This window comes from Dipteris shenzhenensis, chromosome 11 (genome assembly GCF_047967505.1).
Source record: "Dipteris shenzhenensis isolate YYH24624 ecotype China chromosome 11, Dip_SZ_1.0, whole genome shotgun sequence".
Taxonomy (NCBI): Eukaryota; Viridiplantae; Streptophyta; class Polypodiopsida; order Gleicheniales; family Dipteridaceae; genus Dipteris; species Dipteris shenzhenensis.
The window spans coordinates 33,774,474-33,793,229 of NC_141606.1; the positions used below are offsets into that span (position 1 = coordinate 33,774,474).

Here is an 18,756-nt window from a genome sequence, read left to right on the forward strand (position 1 = left end):
TTTCTAGGGATATCTCTGATGAGTGGACTCTTTGTTGTTCGGTCCGCCAGGGATGCCCTCTCAGTGCTTTACTATTTGCCATTGCTACTCATCCTATGCTGCAATATATTGATCATCTTGTGGCTACAGGATCACTTCATGGCTTGGAATTGGATGCTAATCGCAGCATGGTTGCTCAAGCTTACGCTGATGATTCTTTCTTTACCCCAAAGAATACGCCCCATGATCTTGGTGCCTTGATGCAAGCCCTCTCTGTTTATGGTTTGGCAGCTGGTCTTCATATTAATTTTCAAAAGTCTAAGCTGCTCCCTTTGCATTCCAAAGACTGACATAGGCTATTATGGCACGGGGATATCATTCCACCCACTCAATTTGTTCGTCATCTTGGTTACCCTTTGGGGTGGGAACTTACTCGCCAACAACAAACTGATTTGGTTTTGGCTAAGCTTTGGAAAAAGCTTGAGTATTGAAAACTGGCAACATGGCCTTTGCACGTTCGTCTTCGAATAGTGCAGTTCATCCTTGTGGCATATATTCAATTTTACTTGCCATTGATCATGTTCACTGAGGCAGATCTTATATCTTTCATGTCTGTCTTTATGGAAATCTTCTAGCAATCCAAACATGGCCGAAAAAGCCTCAGGCTGCTTTCGATGCATCACATTTGTTCTCCCAAGATGCATGGTGGATTGAACATCACGGATATTCATGTGCATATTCTTGCCCACAGGGGAAAAATGTTGCTGCAATTTCTGCAAGGTGATCAGCCTTGGGCTCTTATGATTAGGACTCTGGTCACTCATATCAGTATTTCTGTGTTTGGTCATTGGCAACTCGATCAATGGGATTTCTTTTTTGGCTGCACTGATGGCTCTTTGCCTGGCTGCCCTTTTGTCTCCCGCTTGCTTCTTGACTGGGAGCATGTTCTTTCTCATTTGGAATGGAATGGACGGCAATATTTGCTTGGGAATTCTTTGAGAGCTGAAAGCATTCACTGGTCGAAAGCCTTTTAGCCTCCCTTGGCTTTACAAGAACCTCGACGTTCCTACTTTGTCTCGTTTAAAGGGATCACCTCGGTTTCTGATGTTATAGATGATGCTAGTACTGTGCTCCCCTTTTATCTAGCAGCCACTACATATGGATTGGACTCTCATTATCGTCCTTCGTGACGACAAATTACTTCTATGCTTTCGCCTTTTGTTCAGATTCCTCCTTTGGGACTCTAGGACCGGCTGGAAGATTGGACTTTGACTTCTCCAGGGTCCTCTTCTCGTCCTTTGAGGCTATCTCAGATTACTGTACCTGCATTGTATAAAATCATTTTGCCTCAACCTTGGGTTTCAGAGAGAGGTGATTCTGTTTGGCGAATGCATCGCCCAACCAAGGGGTGGAGGAAAAGATTACAGCAACTTTGGGCCTATAAAGTACCGCTTCAGCAACATGTTTTCTTTTGGCAAGTTCTTTTGGGAGTGTTTCCATCTAGACAACTATTAGCTCATTGACACATTGCTCCTGCACTTTGCCACAGATATTCTGCTTCTTCGGAGACTGTGCCTCACTTGTTTTGGCATTGTCCGTGCTCTCGTGAGTTTTTTTATTTGCTTCGACAACGCTTGCGAGCGAGATTCCCATCTGTTCCGTTTGGGAAGTTCTTATGGCTTTTTGGGTTTCATCCATCCAGACCGGAGTTTCATCTTTTCTTCGTTTGGGTTTGCTACTAGGCACTATGGACTTTATGGACATATAGGAATTGTAAAGTCTTTGGTGATCCTACTTTCTCTCTGTTTGGCTTTTTTAGGCGTTCTTTGCAGCAATCTTTCTTTGATTGCTTGTAGACCTGCTGCATAGATCATGAGGTCTTTTTGGCATATACTGAAATTTTCAGTTGATGTAATTGTAGCATCTTATTTTGAGGTTGCTACTCATATAATATAATCAATCAAAGATTTCATCCCAAAAAAAAGAGTGTGTGTGTGTGTATTTCATGGGTAGAGTGATGATAATTCCCGTTTTGCATGCTTGGTCTGAATTTGCAGTTGGTGCTGGCAAAATTTCTTCTTTTATCTTCCTGGGAAAGGGTTTCTATTATGCTCACTGTACAAGAATTGAGACAGTTTTTCAATTGGTGAGCATGGGAGGAGATCGTGGTGCAGGTCATTTGGCAATGGTGATGCCTTGGGATCCTCTTTTTGATCCGGCACAACAGTCTCTGCTTCGACAGTGTCCAATGTGGGTTTCACTAAGGATTTGCCAGTTCCTTTTCTTCCGCATATACATTCTCTGGCAGCCCTTCTATGAGACTGATGGAAAACTTTATACAATGAGCAAGGGTGGAGCTACTAAGCAAGCATCCTAATCCATGCTAGAAAACTGTGGAGACATAGTCAATGCCATCATACTACATATCACCATAGTCATAATCCTCCTTGGCATCATCATCATCATAACAGATGCAATCTGATCCGATACAATTCAATATAATGCAGCACACACACGACAAAGAAATGTCAAGGTATGCCTGGTGACGGGCTAGGCAGAGTAGGCAAGAAGCCTGTGAGAGGTCGTTGTCTAATGTCTGGAGTAGTCCGTTGTGCCCTCCTGATGGCAACTCTATGCCTGACAAGCGCCATATACGGATAGATAGATAGATAGATAGATAGACACATAGATAGAGAGAGATAGATAGATAGATAGATAGATAGAGAGAGAGAGAGAGAGAGAGAGAGAGAGAGCGAGAGAGAGAGAGAAGCACTTTCAATCATATCTTGCATGGAACTTCTGCCTTGAGTTATAATATCAAATTTATCATGGGATGCAGATTCTGGAAATGGAAAAATTATACTATTCGGTATCAAGTAGCAGGGACCACAGGACCTGCTTTAGTTCTAATTCATGGTTTTGGTGCAAACTGGTATATATTGCCTCCCATATCCCGATGGTATGATATGATACAATGTGAACCTTTTAATAAAAATTTTGTGTGACAAGTGTGCCTTTTTGCTTTTGAAGAAGTCTTTGTTCAGCATGTTTATTAACTAAATTTCTATATTTGTGTTTTTTGGTTCATCAAATATTGTTTTCCATGTGAGGCAGTACTAGTTTTCTGTCTTATTTGTATTTTAGCTTGTCCATCCCATATCATATACTGGATACAGCACCACACACGCACACCACCTTATTTTGGGGACGCTTCTTGAGCAGTGGTCTCCATCCTTCGTCATTGACTCCCACGACTCTAGTAGTCATATTTCCTTATCAATTGCCTCCTGACCTCTCACAACAAGCCCGCTGTAGTTGCTGTTCATGTTTCACCACCAGTGATATCAAATGCACAACATTGAAGCTACATAATGGTGGATCTAAGATCAGGCCGGACTATGTATTGAATACATTGCATACGGGTTAAATACCTTGGCCTTGATCTTGGCAAAGCTATTTAATGAAGCAGTTTTTCCCTCACACATGGACCCTTAACGCCATCCTCTCAATCCCAAGTTAGCAAGATTATGGAGCGAGAGGGATTTAGAGCCACTAGACAGGCATGCTTTCGAGCTTATCACATAACTTTGGACTACATCTTGACCTTAAGAGGATTCAGCGAGGAGGCGAGGCATGGAGATAGATGGTATTTTGTTGCTCGATGGCAATGCATCGGATCAAGTCCTTAGACATTTATGGGACTTAGCGTAAGTCAAGACATTATGTGGGGAGTCATGTCACTCTAGTATTGGGTATTATGAAAAGTTCGGATGGCAGCTAGGATAGATTTGGCCACTGTGAGTTTTTGGTCATGCCATTCGGGCTGACCAATGCTCGAGCTACATTCATCATGCTACTGAATGACTTAGTACACCCATATTTTGGGAAGTTTATAGTACATTTTATTGATGATATATTAGCTTACAACGAAAGTCTTGCGAGTATAGAGAACATTTGAGAAAAGTGTTCAGTACCTTGAGACAAGCGAGTGTCTATGTGAAAGAAAAGAAAATTGCTCTATGCATATTTAAGCTAGAATATCTTGGTTTCATTATAACTCTTGATGGGGTTGAAATGGGTCCAAAGAAGGTGGCTGCATTTTTAGTGTGGCTAGTGCCTAGGAATGTCAAGCTTTGCAGTTATTCTTAGGATTTGTTCAATTCTGTAGAAGACATATTCTGTTGACTGCATTGACTTCATATAAAGTGCCTTATATTTGAGGAAAGAATGAAGAGCATGATTGAGATCGTACCCATGAATGACGCTTTGTATTGTACATGGAGAGATTGAGTCATTCATTTAGACCTAGGCGATGCGGACCACCATTAGCTAGATCTCTTGTCCCAATTATCCTATATGTAGATGATGTGGTCCTACTGTGTTCTTCCACAGAGGGCCTTCGATGATGTATGGACACACTCCAAACTTTTTGTTAGACATATGATTTGAAGGTTAAGCTACGAAAACCAAGGTTATGACCTTGCACACACTTCGGTCAGCAGCACATTGAGAGTAGTTCACCTTCAACTTGTTGCATCCTTTACCTACCTGGGGGTCCTCTTCTCAAGCTTGATCTTCACAATGAGACCAGCTATGCAAGCCAGATTGAGCCTCTACGGGTTATGCTACATTCACTAGACTTAAGCGATATTGTTTCAAGTCACACTTTTAGGATCCTAGGACTAAGTCTCTTCTCTTTGATTCTCTTGTTCATTCAATTGGTATGTATGCTAACTCCTTTTGGGTCGAGACTTGTCAAAGGCAGGCTACACGTCTTCGAAAGGATGATCCCAATAAACCATCAGTCCCACATCAAATCCTCTTTGTAGAGTTTGGAACTACTTCCCTTATAGAAAAGGGGGTAGGGGCAGATTAGAGAAAGGGGCTACAAGAGCGGAAGGGAGAAAGAATGAGGGGGAGAAGGAAGGAGAAGCGGTAGGAGAGAGAGGAAGAGGTGGGCAGGGGAGAGAGAGAGAGAGAGAGAGAAGAAGAAGAAGAAGAAGAAGAAGAATATATTATCGTCCTCTGAAGACCAAAACCGGCCTATGGGACCTGAGCAATACAATATCACAAGTACATGAAAGCTCCTCCCGAAGATGGGAGGGTGGAAAGAGAAACCACCTTCTAGGATTCAGGTGGATTCCTATGCTTGAAGAGCTTATACACAAATGTTCCTAAAGCTGAAGGTGACCCTTTATGCAACAAATCAGCCAGTTTGTTATGTCCCTCAAGGAGGTGATTGAACTCTTCCCTAATGTGTGCATAGAGAGAGAGAGAGAGAGAGAGAGAGAGAGAGAGTAGGCTGCAAGTAGGAGGAAGGAGGAGGGAGAGTAGATAGGATTTGGGACAAGGTACAAAGCACACCAAAAGGATGATCTCATACAAGCCTTAGTGGGATGGAGCAAAGGATGCACTAACGCCCTTGTTGAGTGCTAAGACGAAAAACTGAAAAACTGATAACTCTATAGAGCTCAATAGCTCGAGCAAAATCAGATATAACCCAAATACTAGCATCTATCTGAGAGCTGTAGCATGTTGAGATCTGAGACTTAGGATCAGAAACCAAAGTCTGGCCCTGTGGTGGCTCGTCTGTGAATGACGAAAATGTCTCGGATCTGCATTTGTTGGGCTGTGTCATGCTGTGGTGGCAAAGGGGGACGTGGTCTCCTCGATCTCTGAACTCGCTGGGCTATGTTCAAAGTAACCGCTCGCCTCGGGCAGTCTCCCCTGAGGAAACCTGTGATAGGACGGACCTCAATAGAGTGTGCTTCTCTCTTTCAATAATCCAGGCTACCCGTGTGTCAGCTATCTTCTCCACCTCCATCTCGATGTGTCCTAGAGCTGACTCAAATGCATAGAAATCTGTGGCATGACGTTTTACTTTGCCAATCTCTCTGTCCTGTAGCTTGATCACCTCCTCTTGCTCTCTAATTTGTCGTAGTAGGGTTTCCCTGTGTCGGCGCATCTCAAGTAGATATAGCCCAATACAGATCTGATCCTGGAAGTGGATCAATCATGAGAGTGGACCCAAGCCGCTCCCCTCCTAGTAGAGGAAACGGTATCATCCCCTGATCTCATAATTGGCTAGGCAGACACATAGGAAATGCTCCTCTATCTTAATCACTCCTAGTGTACCTGCTGCTCCCTTGGTATGCCTGCTACTCTCCCCGTCTCGATCCTTAACTGACGATCCTCAACTGATGAGATGAAACATGCATCTGTCCAATGGCAATCCTCAGTGCGTGCGAGACTCCTCTATCCTCGAGATACTGGGCTCTAATGATGAATCCCTCCTCCAATACTCTCAGGAAGTGGTCACGGTAGAACTGCGCCTTGGTGGGGGAGCTCCTAGTCCCCCCCTCAAGTGGAGACGTATGGAACTAAAGGAGATCTAACCATATGATATGAGAGAGAGAGAGAGAGAGAGAGAGAGAGAATAGGCTGTAAGTAGGAGGAAGGAGTAGGGAGAGTAGATAGGATTAGATGTCACATCAAAAGAACAAAATGAGGGGTGGATGGGGACTAATATAGTCCCTCCCCAATTCCCACCTAAAGGAACACTAACATAGCCCTTTTTTCCCCTTCATTACACCCCTTGAGCTCAATGCAGCCTTTCAAGTGGTCACGTTCCTTCATAGATTCAGAGATTTTGGCTTCATGACATTTGGAAAAAGTAGGCTGCCTTGGACTGCACATGGAAAGATTCCCGTTCACCTACCATGAGGCAAACAAGGTCATCAAGGAGAATCTTCTATAACTCCATACTACAAGATTGGGTTAGTGTCCCCTGAGAAAGAACCAGTATCGAGATACACTACGATATCTTTGCAAAGGATGCACGTAGTAAGTCAAAGTTGTCTAAAAGAGGCAATGGAAGATCATTACTAAGGAGCCAGCTGGTCGGGGGACCATGGCCAATAGGCAATGGAGGATACTAGAATTAATTTCAATTATGGACAACGGCTCTGGTGAAGGGTGGCATAGTCAAGGGATGAAACCAGTGATAGGATGCAATTGGTAGCCAGCTTGGGTAGCCTAGTTATGCCTTGCTCTCCTCCTCCATGGGTGCCAAGAAATAGCTGGCTATTGGAAAGTGCCACTATCACTCCCATCGTCAACCTCCCAAAGTCAAGCGTAGAGAGGGATATAGAGGGTCCCCATGTGTGTGTTGACATGATAGCGGTCTATCATGTCGTACTCTTTGGGTCTTGGCTGTGTCGCCTCTCCCATGATTGTTAATCCATGTCATCTCAATGGAAGAAATCAATGATCGGCCTATGGTACGAGTCTTGAGTGTGGAGGCCCGCCTTAGTGGATCTACCCCTAAGTTTTCTCATGTATCTAGTTTGCTTCAATTTCATAGATTCTCTAGTCTTTCGAAGACTATAATGAACCGTCTTTCTTTCTTCATCAATTCCCTCATCTTTTTGCTTTGTTTCCCTCTCTATGATCAGCCTCGCTCTCTTATCATCCCCCCCCCCTCTCGGCCCCTCTCTCTCTCTCTCAATCTCTCTCTCTCTCTCTCTCTCTCCTTAGCACCTCCCCCCTAGAACCTTTTGCCTCAGCACCTCCAGCCTAGTAGCTGCTGCCTCAACCCATAGTTTGCGAGCATGGCACCGAGGGCGAGAGCTCTAGGTCGCATCATGTAGCAGCAGGTTGCCCCTCATCCCCTCTAGTTGTATAGTGTTGCCACAACCAGCCACAAGCCCTCAGTTCGATGTGCCTCGGCCTCATCTCAACTCGCAGGTGCAGGGCTAGGTCTGCCGCCAAGCAGTTCCATTTCAGGTCACGTCGCCAAACAACTCTATTTCTTTAAGTTCTTAGGCCTCTTAACTCAATTAACTTAGTTCGCCCTTCAACTTGAAACCACTAGCCCAGCGTGGGGTTCGTTAGAGATGGCCAGCATAGAGTGGCCTAGCCTCTTCTCAAAGTCCCCCTCGAAATCCCCCTTCACCCTAGCGAATTCAACTAGTAGAAATAAGTACTCCACAATTGCAGCTAAGATGCCCTCTCCATGGGCGCATACATCAAATCATTGAGCTCCGGAACAAAATTCACGCACAAAAACAAATTTCGTCACTTCTTGAAAGGGCTGTAACTTTTCACAGAAAACTCGGATTGCAATGATGTAAAAACGAAATTTGTAGTACTCAAGGTCCTTTACAACTTTGCTGAAGACACAAAGCCGTGATTGTGGTTCTAGATCCGGATAAAAGCGCCACATCATCCGCAGGTCACAAAAAGATGTAGTTGAAGGAAGGAGAAGAGAGGTGGCAGATCATGGCATGGAGAAGAGAGCTCAAGGAAGGAGAGAAGAGGGAAGCCTTCCAAGGAGGAGGAGGTAGCGTAGCTTCATTGGCCTCCCTCACCTCAACCTCTTGGAAGGGATAGGGAAAGAGAGAGCAGGGCTAGGAACATGGCTCTGATACCACATGAAAGATCATAGTGGTAGGGAGAGAAGCAAGCTAACACTAGGAATGGAAAGGAAAGATAACAAGCATAATGGAAATGACATGGAAAACAAATGAAAGCAATGGACAAGTACTCACATGATACCAAAGAGCTTGATGTTGACTGATATAAAAAGACTCAAGACAAGTACAATACTATATAGTGTGACACTAGACTCTAGAAAGCCATAGTGTATATGGGATAACTCCCAATATGACACGTGGCATGTCTAGGACTCACTAGACTATAAAACACCCCCTAGACACCTAGAATACTCATTTTTGACTCACTTTGGCTTCATATTTCAACAGGGGTTCACAACAGGAGGCAGGGGGGTTGGAAAGAGGGGGCAGCAGGAGCGGGGCAGTAGCACGAGGACTGCAAGGGAGAGGGGGGGCGGGTTGTGAGTGCATAGGCAGCAAGAAAAGGGGGTGGGGAGCCAGTGACACTGGAGAGGAAAAAGGGGGGGGAGGAGGGGGGTTGTCGTTGTTCGTAGAAAGAGGAGTAGGGGGGGAAAAGAGAAGGGTTAGAAGGTAAGTGAGGGGGTTCTAGAGAGTATGTGCTTGTCCAAGGGTCATAGAGAGAATGGTTAGGGGGAGAGACGGAGAGAGAGAGAGAGGAGGGGTTTGGAGGCTATCTTAGAGAGAAAGAAAATCTATTAAAGATTAAAAAGGGTCTATGAGATTGAAAGAAACTAATACAATGAAATTGATGGGTGGAGCCACTGAACAGGCATCAACGCCAAGGACAAATACAAAATCCATAATCCATAACCCTGTCCATAATGGTGTTGGTACATAGAAGGGAAAACCTCTATGAGTGGAAGCCAGTGAGAGTGCCAGCCCTAGGAGGGGGACATCGGTGTGTGAGGCTACAAATACCCTGTGATAGGGCGTTGGTATATGTCAGTGTGTACAACTCTATGAAGTTTCCTCGAAGTAGCCCTTGTCACTTAGGCCCTGGTATGCCCTTGTAGGATCATTAGGACACAGTCAACACCTTGGTTGACTTTTTTTGTCAACACTTTGGTTGACTTGGAGGCCTATATAGGCCATTCTCGTACATTGCTTCATTATCCATTTGCAAATACCCACATTTGCTTGAGCTTGTTGTTTGCTCCCTTGCACTCCACTCCCATTCCATTGCTTCCAGCACACAATAGTGGTATCAGAGAGCTGCTATATCCACCCTGCTCCCCCACGTGCAAATCTGCTCCCCATCTCTCTCCATCTTAGCTGCAGTTCACTTGCAGATTGGCAACCGACAGATTTGCGCTCATCTAGATCAACTAGAGCTTGCCGTACAAATTATTTGCGTTAATGCTGCTCCTGTAACTGCCATACATCGCAGTTCAGATTCATGACTCATCAGCGCCTGTTTTGCGTACACAAATATGCCTTTGTATTTATAGATCTCTATACGGTTGACCGTACAATAACTTCAAAACTCCGTATAATTAGCAGTACAGTAGCGCCCATCTTCCTTTAGATCTTCGAACGGTTAGCCTACCTGCGCAACATCTTGTCGTACCATTGTCTGTATGTTTTTGTAGTGCCCGTTCAGTGGCATCATCCGTACGTTTGCAATGCGAACCAGTTGTCCGTACATTTGCATCGCCCGTACATTGGCAACAAAAGTGTTTGTACGCTTGTCGTACTATTGCCCATACAGTTTCTGAAATCAATTGTAAATTTGCCGTACAGATTCACCTGTATAGATTCAATGTACAAATCATTCGTCGTTCGGCAATTTTGTCCATACGTTGTGCGCCAATCTGTCCTTACAGGTAGATTTGATAGATTTGGGACCTAACACTCTTAAATTAAAATCAGATTTGGGGCTTTTGAGGTACATTGCAGTCAAACTACCAATTTGCACAAAACTTTTAGAGCTTTTGCAGTATTTGCCCTTTTGAATCTCCAAAATTGGAGCTTTTGGGCAGATTGCAGGCAGATTGAAATTTTATAGGATAAGTTCATATTTGAGGAACATTGTATCACTTTTGCCCCGTTTGCAGTGATATCTTGCCTCATTGATCTGAAATTTGGGACTTTTCAGTGACATTGGCCAAAAATTGCAGGACATTGGATCACATTTGCACTTTTGCAGTGAAATTTGGGGCATTCTCGCATTTGTCCCCCTTTTGGCAATTTTTCTCTTTTCAAATTTGGGGCTTTTGCCAGATCTGTCGAAATTTGCAATGGCCTTCGCTAGGTACAGACGGATTTGGGGTTTTCTTGCATTTGCCCTTTGATTTCGGTGTTCTGTCTTATAGATTTTGGGGCTTTTACCCCCTGTGCACTCCACTTGGCACTCGTGCCCTGAAAGTTGGATTACAGGGTATTTTTACCACCATTTGCGGGGAGATTGTACTGGACAGATTTGTAGGGTTGTTTTGCACTGCACCCATGTCTCCTAAAATCCTCCTCAACCACACTGCCTCACAAGAAGCAAAACATGCTGATTTGTACTCAGCCTCGGTAGAAGAAAGAGCAACTGTGGGTTGCTTCTTGCTGACCCATGACACAGCTCCAAATCCTAGTGAGAAACAGTAACCTATCACCAATCTCCTGCTGTCCACGTCTCCTGCCCAATCCGAGTCATAGAATCCGGTCAGCATGTTGCCCTTGGTATAGGTGATGCCATAATCAAGTATGCCTTTGATGTATTTCAGCACCCGCATCCCTGCCCTCCAATGGTTCTTCCGGGGCTTATTGGAAAACCTGCTTAGTACACCAGTCGCAAAGCTGATGTCCGGCCGCGTGTTGCCCTTTGATTTGGGCTGGTTGCCTTTGGCAGGACCTTCTTTGCAGGCCACCTTGTGCATTTGCTCATTGTTTGAGCAGCCACTATTGGCAGTCACATTTGCAGGATTGCAGGGGATTTTACAGATTTGCCCTCTTCAGAATTTAAGGCTTTTGCCATTATTGTCTTTCTCCACTCTTGGATTGCCTGGTCAGACATTTTCCTCTCCATTTGACACACTCATCTTGCAAGAATTCGGGGCTTTTCCACCCGTCATCTTGTATTGGCATTCATGCCTTAGGGATGTCATTTTCAGGCCATTGGAGCTTACTTTGGCATACACTGGGGCATATTTGTTCGGGACTTTTGCAGGACAGCCCTTTGAAGTGGTGGTATTTTCCTTGGACAGACATTTGTGCTTTTGCAATCTCTCTTTGCAAGACATTTCTTGGGAACAGCCCTTTCGTATTCTTGCTCAGTGTTTGAGCACAGCCCTTGTGGCATTTACATTTGCAGAACATTGCTGGTAATTTTTGAGTTGACATTTGCGGACTTGCAGTACACTCTTGAGCAGCCAGCTCATTGCATTGTAGCCTTGAGGCTTTGAAATTTGCAGGGCAGCATTATGCTTATGGTGCTTTGACATTTGCAGCCACTGCAGTCTTCATTGCATCATCAGTTACTGGCAGGATCAATTCAGTGGACAGACATTTGCACTTCCTGCAATCAGTCTTTGCTGACCATACTTGGGATATTGTGTGCATCTTTGCTCAGTGTTATAGCAGGTATATTTGGCTTTGACACTTGCTGAGATTTTGCTGTTGTTTTTGGGTTGACACTTGCAGATTTTATGCCAGTTTTTGGACAGCCTACTCATCGCAATGATAGCTTTGAGGCTTTGCCTTTGCTGCGCATTTTCCTTTCTTTGGGAATCTTTTTTTTGCAATGGCCCACCATCCATCTTTAGGCATGCTTGCCCATGAAGACAGACTTGATGGTACCAACTATCCCATGTGGTCGTCGTACCTGGTGTGCCACGTGTTGCTATCTCAGAAATTTTGGGGGTGTTGTCAATGGATCAGAGATCAGACCTGTCTCTTCATCACAGGCACCTGCTGCAACCGCAGCCACTTTTGCCACTCTAGTTTATCTACCACTACTTTCTCAGTAGCTGCCGCAGACCCTCCAACACCCGAACAGATTTGTTGGGATGAGAGAGATGCACAAGCACATGCAGTGATTGCTATGAATAGCAAGAGGGAGTTTATAGCTCACATTCGGTCTTGCAAGGCAGCCAAGGATGCATGGGATACTTGGCCAGTCTTTATCAGATTCACAATGAGGCTTGGGTTGCCTATTTACACAAGCAACTGGATACTATTAAGATGAACGAAGGGGACAGCATGGATGCCTATCTCACAAAGATCAAGGACTTTCGAGAGTAGCTCATCAATGTTGATGAGAATGTCCCAGATCCATAGGTAGTGTCTACGCCAATTGATGGGCTCTCTGACTCATACCAAGGATTTGCTACGACATTGAGGCTAGTGGCCATGGGTAACCCCAGCCACTATGGCTTCAATCAGCATGTTTCCCTACTCTTGTAGGAGGAGCAGGCTTGTCAAAACCGGGCTGCTTCTACTCATGCAGATCAAGCCTTTGCCATAGGGGCAAGAGAAAGGGGGGGACAATTACAGCAAGCCCAAACCTTCATCTGGTAACTCATCCTCTTCTTCTCATTCCAACGGTAAGAAGAAGAGGCACTGTAATTACTGCAGGAAACCTGGCCATAAAATAAATGAATGTCAAAAGTGCATTGCTTCAGAAAAGAGAAAAAAGCGGGAGAGTCATACAGTTCCTCATGCTTTGTTGCTTCAGAGCATTCTCCAGAGGCAGCCACATTGCTCATGATGATTGGGCAGTTGCTGTGACTTATCATTCTCCTCCTATTGAGCATGATGGATCCTTCCAATCGCCTTTTTAGTCCTTGATTCTCTACATAATCATAGGTTGCTATATCCCTTATTGGCTGAACATGTGCAACCATGATCTGTAGGAGGGGGTATTGTTGGCACTTAGGCCCTGGTATGCCCCTATGGGCTAGTTAGGATACAGAGTAACTGTTCAATATTGCTTATTCGATGAGTGGTTGAGGTACTTCGCATTGATTGACTTCCCAATTGGTCATGGTACCTGAGGCTTCTACTTCGATATTGGTGACTCTTCTTTCGGCATTTTGAGAGTCATCATGTAATTGCTCCATGTAGCTACCCATGGACTTCACCGATACATATTTTGGGGCATTCCTACCTAGCACTTCATTGACATCATCATCGTTTCGTAGGGATGTGCATACATGTGTAGTGGCTACTTGGAGGACATCTTTTATCATAAGAGATCTATTTTTTATTACAACATGCTTGATGTTATTTTGGGGTCCTCTGCCCTCGGTAGTCCCCCTAAAATGATATGTATTAAGAATTTTTTGGTTTTCATTGAGTCTAAAGGTCCTTTATAAAAAAAAGGTCCTCTGCCTTGTATAGTCCTCCTAAAAAGATGTATTGGTTTTCCTATTTTTTGGTGTGTGGCTTTCTAACATGTCCTGTTATGAAGCCAAGGGGGGATGTAGTGTGGGATCCATATGTATTGGCTTTGATAGGTCTCGTTATCAGGCTTAGCCATGTTTCAGGATTTTGGTGTATTCCTAGACTTATGAGCTGATCATGTAGCCATGCTATAGCGTGAGCCTCTGAGCATGTTGAGTCTCAAGCCATGAGAGTGCTTGGATCAACCTCTGAACACGCTCAGACTTTAGCCTTTGAGTTACATAGGGTGCACAGTTTGATGACTGTCATTGTCATGTTCTGTTCTTGGTTCCATTCTAGTAGTCTCTTACCTTGCCTTCATGGGGGGGTGTTGGAATATGAAGCCAAAGTGAGTCAAAAAGGAGTGTTCTAGGTGTCTAGGGGGTGTTTTATAGTCTAGTGAGTCCTAGACATGCCACATGTCATATTGGGAGTTATCCCATATACACTATGGCTTTCTAGAGTCTAGTGTCACACTAAATAGTGTTGTACTTGTCTTGAGTCTTTTTATATCAGTCAACATCAAGCTCTTTGGTATCATGTGAGTACTTGTCCATTGCTTTCATTTGTTTTCCATTTCATTTCCATTATGCTTGTTATCTTTCCTTTCCATTCCTAGTGTTAGCTTGCTTCTCTCCCTACCACTATGATCTTTCAACCCCCTTATAGCCTCTCCCCTCTATTCCTCCAGCCCCCTTGCTTTAGTAACCCCACCTCTTTCACTTGCCCTCTCTCCCCCCCCCCCCCCCGCCCCAAAAAAAAAAAGCCCCTCCTCCCTCTTCCTCTCGGCTCTCGCCTTGTTTCCTATGCCCTTATTCCATATCCTCCCCCTCTTCTACTCGCCCCCCGCCCGCCCCAACCTTGCTGCCATATACCCCCACCCCTTGCTGCATATCCCCTTACAACCCTTCCTCCCTCCCCCTTTCAGCCCCCCCCCCCTTCTCTTTCACTCGTCCCCACTCTGCATATCCCCCCCCCCCCTTCCTTGCCCTCTCAGCCCCCATCCTATTGCCACACCCCCTGTGTCCGCCCCCCGCACCCTCCCCCCCCCTTCTTCCTCAGCTCCCTTGCTGCCACATGCCGGCCTAAGTTCAGTCACATGTCTCTGAGGATCGGGAGAAGACATGTTAGCAGCAATTGCATGCAAAGGAAGAAACTGCACAGGCTGAGATGCAGCAGCAAATGAACATTAAAAAGTATTTTGGACCAGCAATTTAGGGGGGATCTAATGTGGATTTAATCTCCATTCACTTGAAGTACATTATCATGATGTTTGCAAATACATTCAAGGTGATTATGTTAACTTGAGTACCTCCAACAAATACTCATGCTGCAGATCTCTTCACCAAGGCTTTACTTGCGAACAATTTAATTCTTTTTCAAAGCCATCCAGGATTGACTCCCTTCAAAATATTATTTGAGGGAGATAGGATAGATGAATGCGGCAAGGATTTTTTGGGCTTTTCTATAAGTTTTTCCTTGTTTGATAAGTTGAGAAGAGTGCCAAGAAAAAGCTTCAAGTGTACTTGCCTTCTAATAAGGACTAATATGTAAAGGATTGATCCATGTGTAATCTATCTCTTGAGGATTTTTGTACTGATAGGTGGAATGGAAGGCTTTAGAGAAATCTATTTGGAAAGATTCATGGCTAAATTAATCTTTTAGATGCTTGTAGACTAAAGCACATTTGGAAAGCACAGCAAATATGCGAGCCTCTATAACAGCTCTATACAAGAATTTCCTTATATGCATCATTTAAGTGTAAGAGAGCTTGCAATATTTTTAATTCTATTGTGTACATGCCTTATCCTTAATTGCTGCTTGTCTCTTTGCTTCAAGCTTTGAGCTCCTTACATTGTTGTCTTGGTATAGAAGTATGGAGAAATAAAACAACCACGTGTCTACATAGTTCGAATATGAGAAATAAAACAGCCATGTTTCTTACAAAGTACGAGTACATGGAGGAGCTTGTGGAAATGTTTAATATGATTGATTTAAAGCCTGTAAGTACTGCAATTGACCAAAAAAAAAAAATCACTTTTTCCTAATGATTCAAATGTTGATGGTACAATTTCAGATAGCTTGTGTGCAATAGAATATATCTTACTATTGCTTATCCTGACATTTCATATAAAGTAAGTATCGAAGTCAGTTTATGCATATTTTTAAAAGTCTAATTGAAGAGCAGAAAAACATGTGCTGAGATTTAACAAACGCACGTACTATTATAGTATGAGTATGTGTCTACAAGCGGATTTGTTTGGTAAAGTTTTTGTGATGCTGATCGGGCGGCAAAGGTAAATGATAGAAAATCAGTTTCAGCTCATGTTTTTTTCTCTTAGAGTGGGTGCTCTTGCATGGAAGAGTAAGAAATGGTCCAATTAAATTTATACTCAACTAATGCAAAGTAGAATGCAGCATGTGCATGTGTATGGTTGAGGAGGTTGCTTCATCAAAATGTTGAAATTCAGCACGATCCAACTTCCATCTTTTACTTTTATCAAAGCTCCAAAAACAATGAGAGTAGAAACAATAAACAGGTATTGCTCCAAAGATGTACAAAAGGGTGCTCAACGTGCCACCATCTAACAGTTAAGGTTGCCTAGAGGTGGACCCCTAGCACCACAAAACTGTTCTCTTACCTCCTCCTAGCACTATGAAAATTCTGTCAGCCTACATGCTCTCTGCCTTGCTCCTCCCCGCTCCCTCGCTTCCTGCTCTCCGCTAGCCTCGCTAGCCTCTCTGCTCCCCACTCCCTGCTCTCCGCTAGCCTCGCTAGCCCCTCCGCTCCCTGCTCCCTCGCTCACCCTCGCTCCCCACTCAGCCCTGCTCCCCGCTCCCTCGCTCCATGCTCCCCACTAGCCTCACTAGCCCCTCCGCTCCCCGCTCAGCCCTACTCCCCGCTCTCCGCTAGCCTCCCCGCTCCCCGCTAGCCTCTCCCCCACCCGCACCCCCCTTCTCGCCCTCGCTCCCGCTCAGCCCCCCTTCTCGCTCCTCGCTCATGCTCAGCCCCTCGCTCCTCGCTCCCCTCAACCACCCCTAACTCCCCTCAACCACCCCTCACTCCCCGCTACCCCCCGCTCAGCTCCTCACTCCCCTCAACCACCCCTCGCTCCCCGCTACCCCCCGCTCAGCCCCTCGCTCCCCTCAGCCACCCCTCACTCCCCGCTACCCCCTCACTCAGCCACCTCCCTCCCTCCCTTTTTTTTTTTTTTTTTGGGGGGGGGGGGGGAAGAGGAAACCACAACCACCTTTTATTTAATTAAAAAAAAAAAATCCTCGCCATCTTAGCCTCTCCTCCTTCTCCACCTCTTGGCTGCCTCTCCACTTCAAGCTTCCGCACTACCTCTCCACCACCTCGCACTGGACGTGCCTCCCATTATGGGGGGGGAACCGGTGCTCCTGCTCCCGACTGAACATTAACACTAACATCTACACCCGCACCCCAAGAGAATGGGGGACAAAGCCAAGAAAGACGAAAATAACAACAACAACAAAAAGCAAACGACACAACTGAATTTGGAGGATGTGAACACACGTTACAACCGAAGTGGACTCGGGGTAAACAGCAAGGCAAAGGTAGGACCCACCTCAGCTTCTTCAGCCTCTATCTCTACCTCAACCTCAACCTCAACTCCCGCTACAGTGTCAGTTTCGTTTTCAGCTCCAACCTCAGTTCCCTCTATCTCTATCTCTACTTCGACTTCAGTCCCTGCTTCAGGCCTAGCTCTAGTTCCAGTCTCAGCTCCATCTACATCTACGATCAGTGACATACTCATGCCCATGGCGCCAGTTGTTGTTCCCTTTCCCTCTTCTCCTGGTACAGCTCTCGCACAGCTTATGACCCCTACTTCGGAGGTGTCATACACTGTACCGCATTACGCTTCACTCTCCCCTCTCCCTCTCAGTCAGCCCACCCTTCCGCATCCCGTTGGGACTCCCTCATCCATTCCACTGTCATCTCCGTTCCTCACTCAGCCACCGTCCAGTTTTCGGACTCAGTCCCACTCTTTCATGCCACAGTCACCACAGTTTCAGCATGGACATGGGTGGACTGACACACCAGAGGCCCATGAGACCCTACTCACGGAGATATATAGTTTTCGTGAGCGTGAGATGGAGCTGCCTCGCTTCGCACAGGAGCAGGTCCGCTTCAACCAGGAGCAGAGCCGCATCATACAGGAGCAGGCTAGGGCCATTCGGGAGTAGGCGGGTCTTATTCAGGGACTCAGACAGGATATCATGCAGCTCCGACAGGTCACAGCCATACACACTGCCCCAGGGAGTACCCCGGTGGTCGAGGCACAGATTGCGAGCATGCAATCTTCTATTGAGCAGACTTCCAGATGGGTTGACGTGGCCAAACGAGAACCCGCAAGGGTCACTGTTCCGGCTACCCTCATGGAGTAGCAGCAGAGAGCCAGTAAGGCTCTCAACATCAGAGTACGCGGGATCCCACGCACTGAGGCTACATCGATGGTAGATGCGACTGCGTTCGTGACCGCTACCCTGGGTGTGGCTGAGCACAGGATAGAGAGAGCATGGCGGGTGGGGAGAGATCCCAACCGAGAGCAACCCCTGATCATACGATTTCATGACACTCAGGCACGACTTTCAGCTCTATGACGCAGGTCAATCCTTCGAGATTAGCCAACGATCTCTATGGATGAGGACCTCACACCTCTACAGGTCGAGGAGAGGCGCTCTTTGCTGCAGCAGCAGGATCAGGCCCGAAAGGAGGGGAAGTGGGCAGTGGTACAAGAGGGACGACTTCTTATAGGCCCCCGTAGGACACCTGTCCCCTCCCCTACATAGGGAAGCGGGGCCTATGAGACTCAGATATCCGAGACCCTATCCTACACCATTTGGAACTGTAATGGTACCTTATGGTTAGAATCAGGGAACTTCTCGGAATCCTATATAGGCCACGACATAGTCTTCTATACAGAGACACATCAGAGTCCAGAGCGCCCTCTCCCAATAGTCAACGGATATA

At 45.6% G+C, this 18,756-nt stretch overlaps 1 protein-coding gene across 2 annotated transcripts in view; it reads left to right on the forward strand.

Annotated features, from left to right (window-relative positions):
* The window catches only part of LOC147896942 (uncharacterized), a 133,050-nt gene that overhangs the window by 15,207 nt on the left and 99,087 nt on the right, over nucleotides 1–18,756 (forward strand). Inside the window, exon 2 of one of the 2 annotated variants that reach the window (XM_087381663.1) lies at nucleotides 2,819–2,938. In XM_087381663.1, coding sequence (XP_087237789.1) covers nucleotides 2,819–2,938 — 120 coding nt within the window. The remainder of the gene's footprint in view (nucleotides 1–2,818; nucleotides 2,939–18,756) is intronic. The other variant, XM_087381664.1, reaches the window with a different exon arrangement.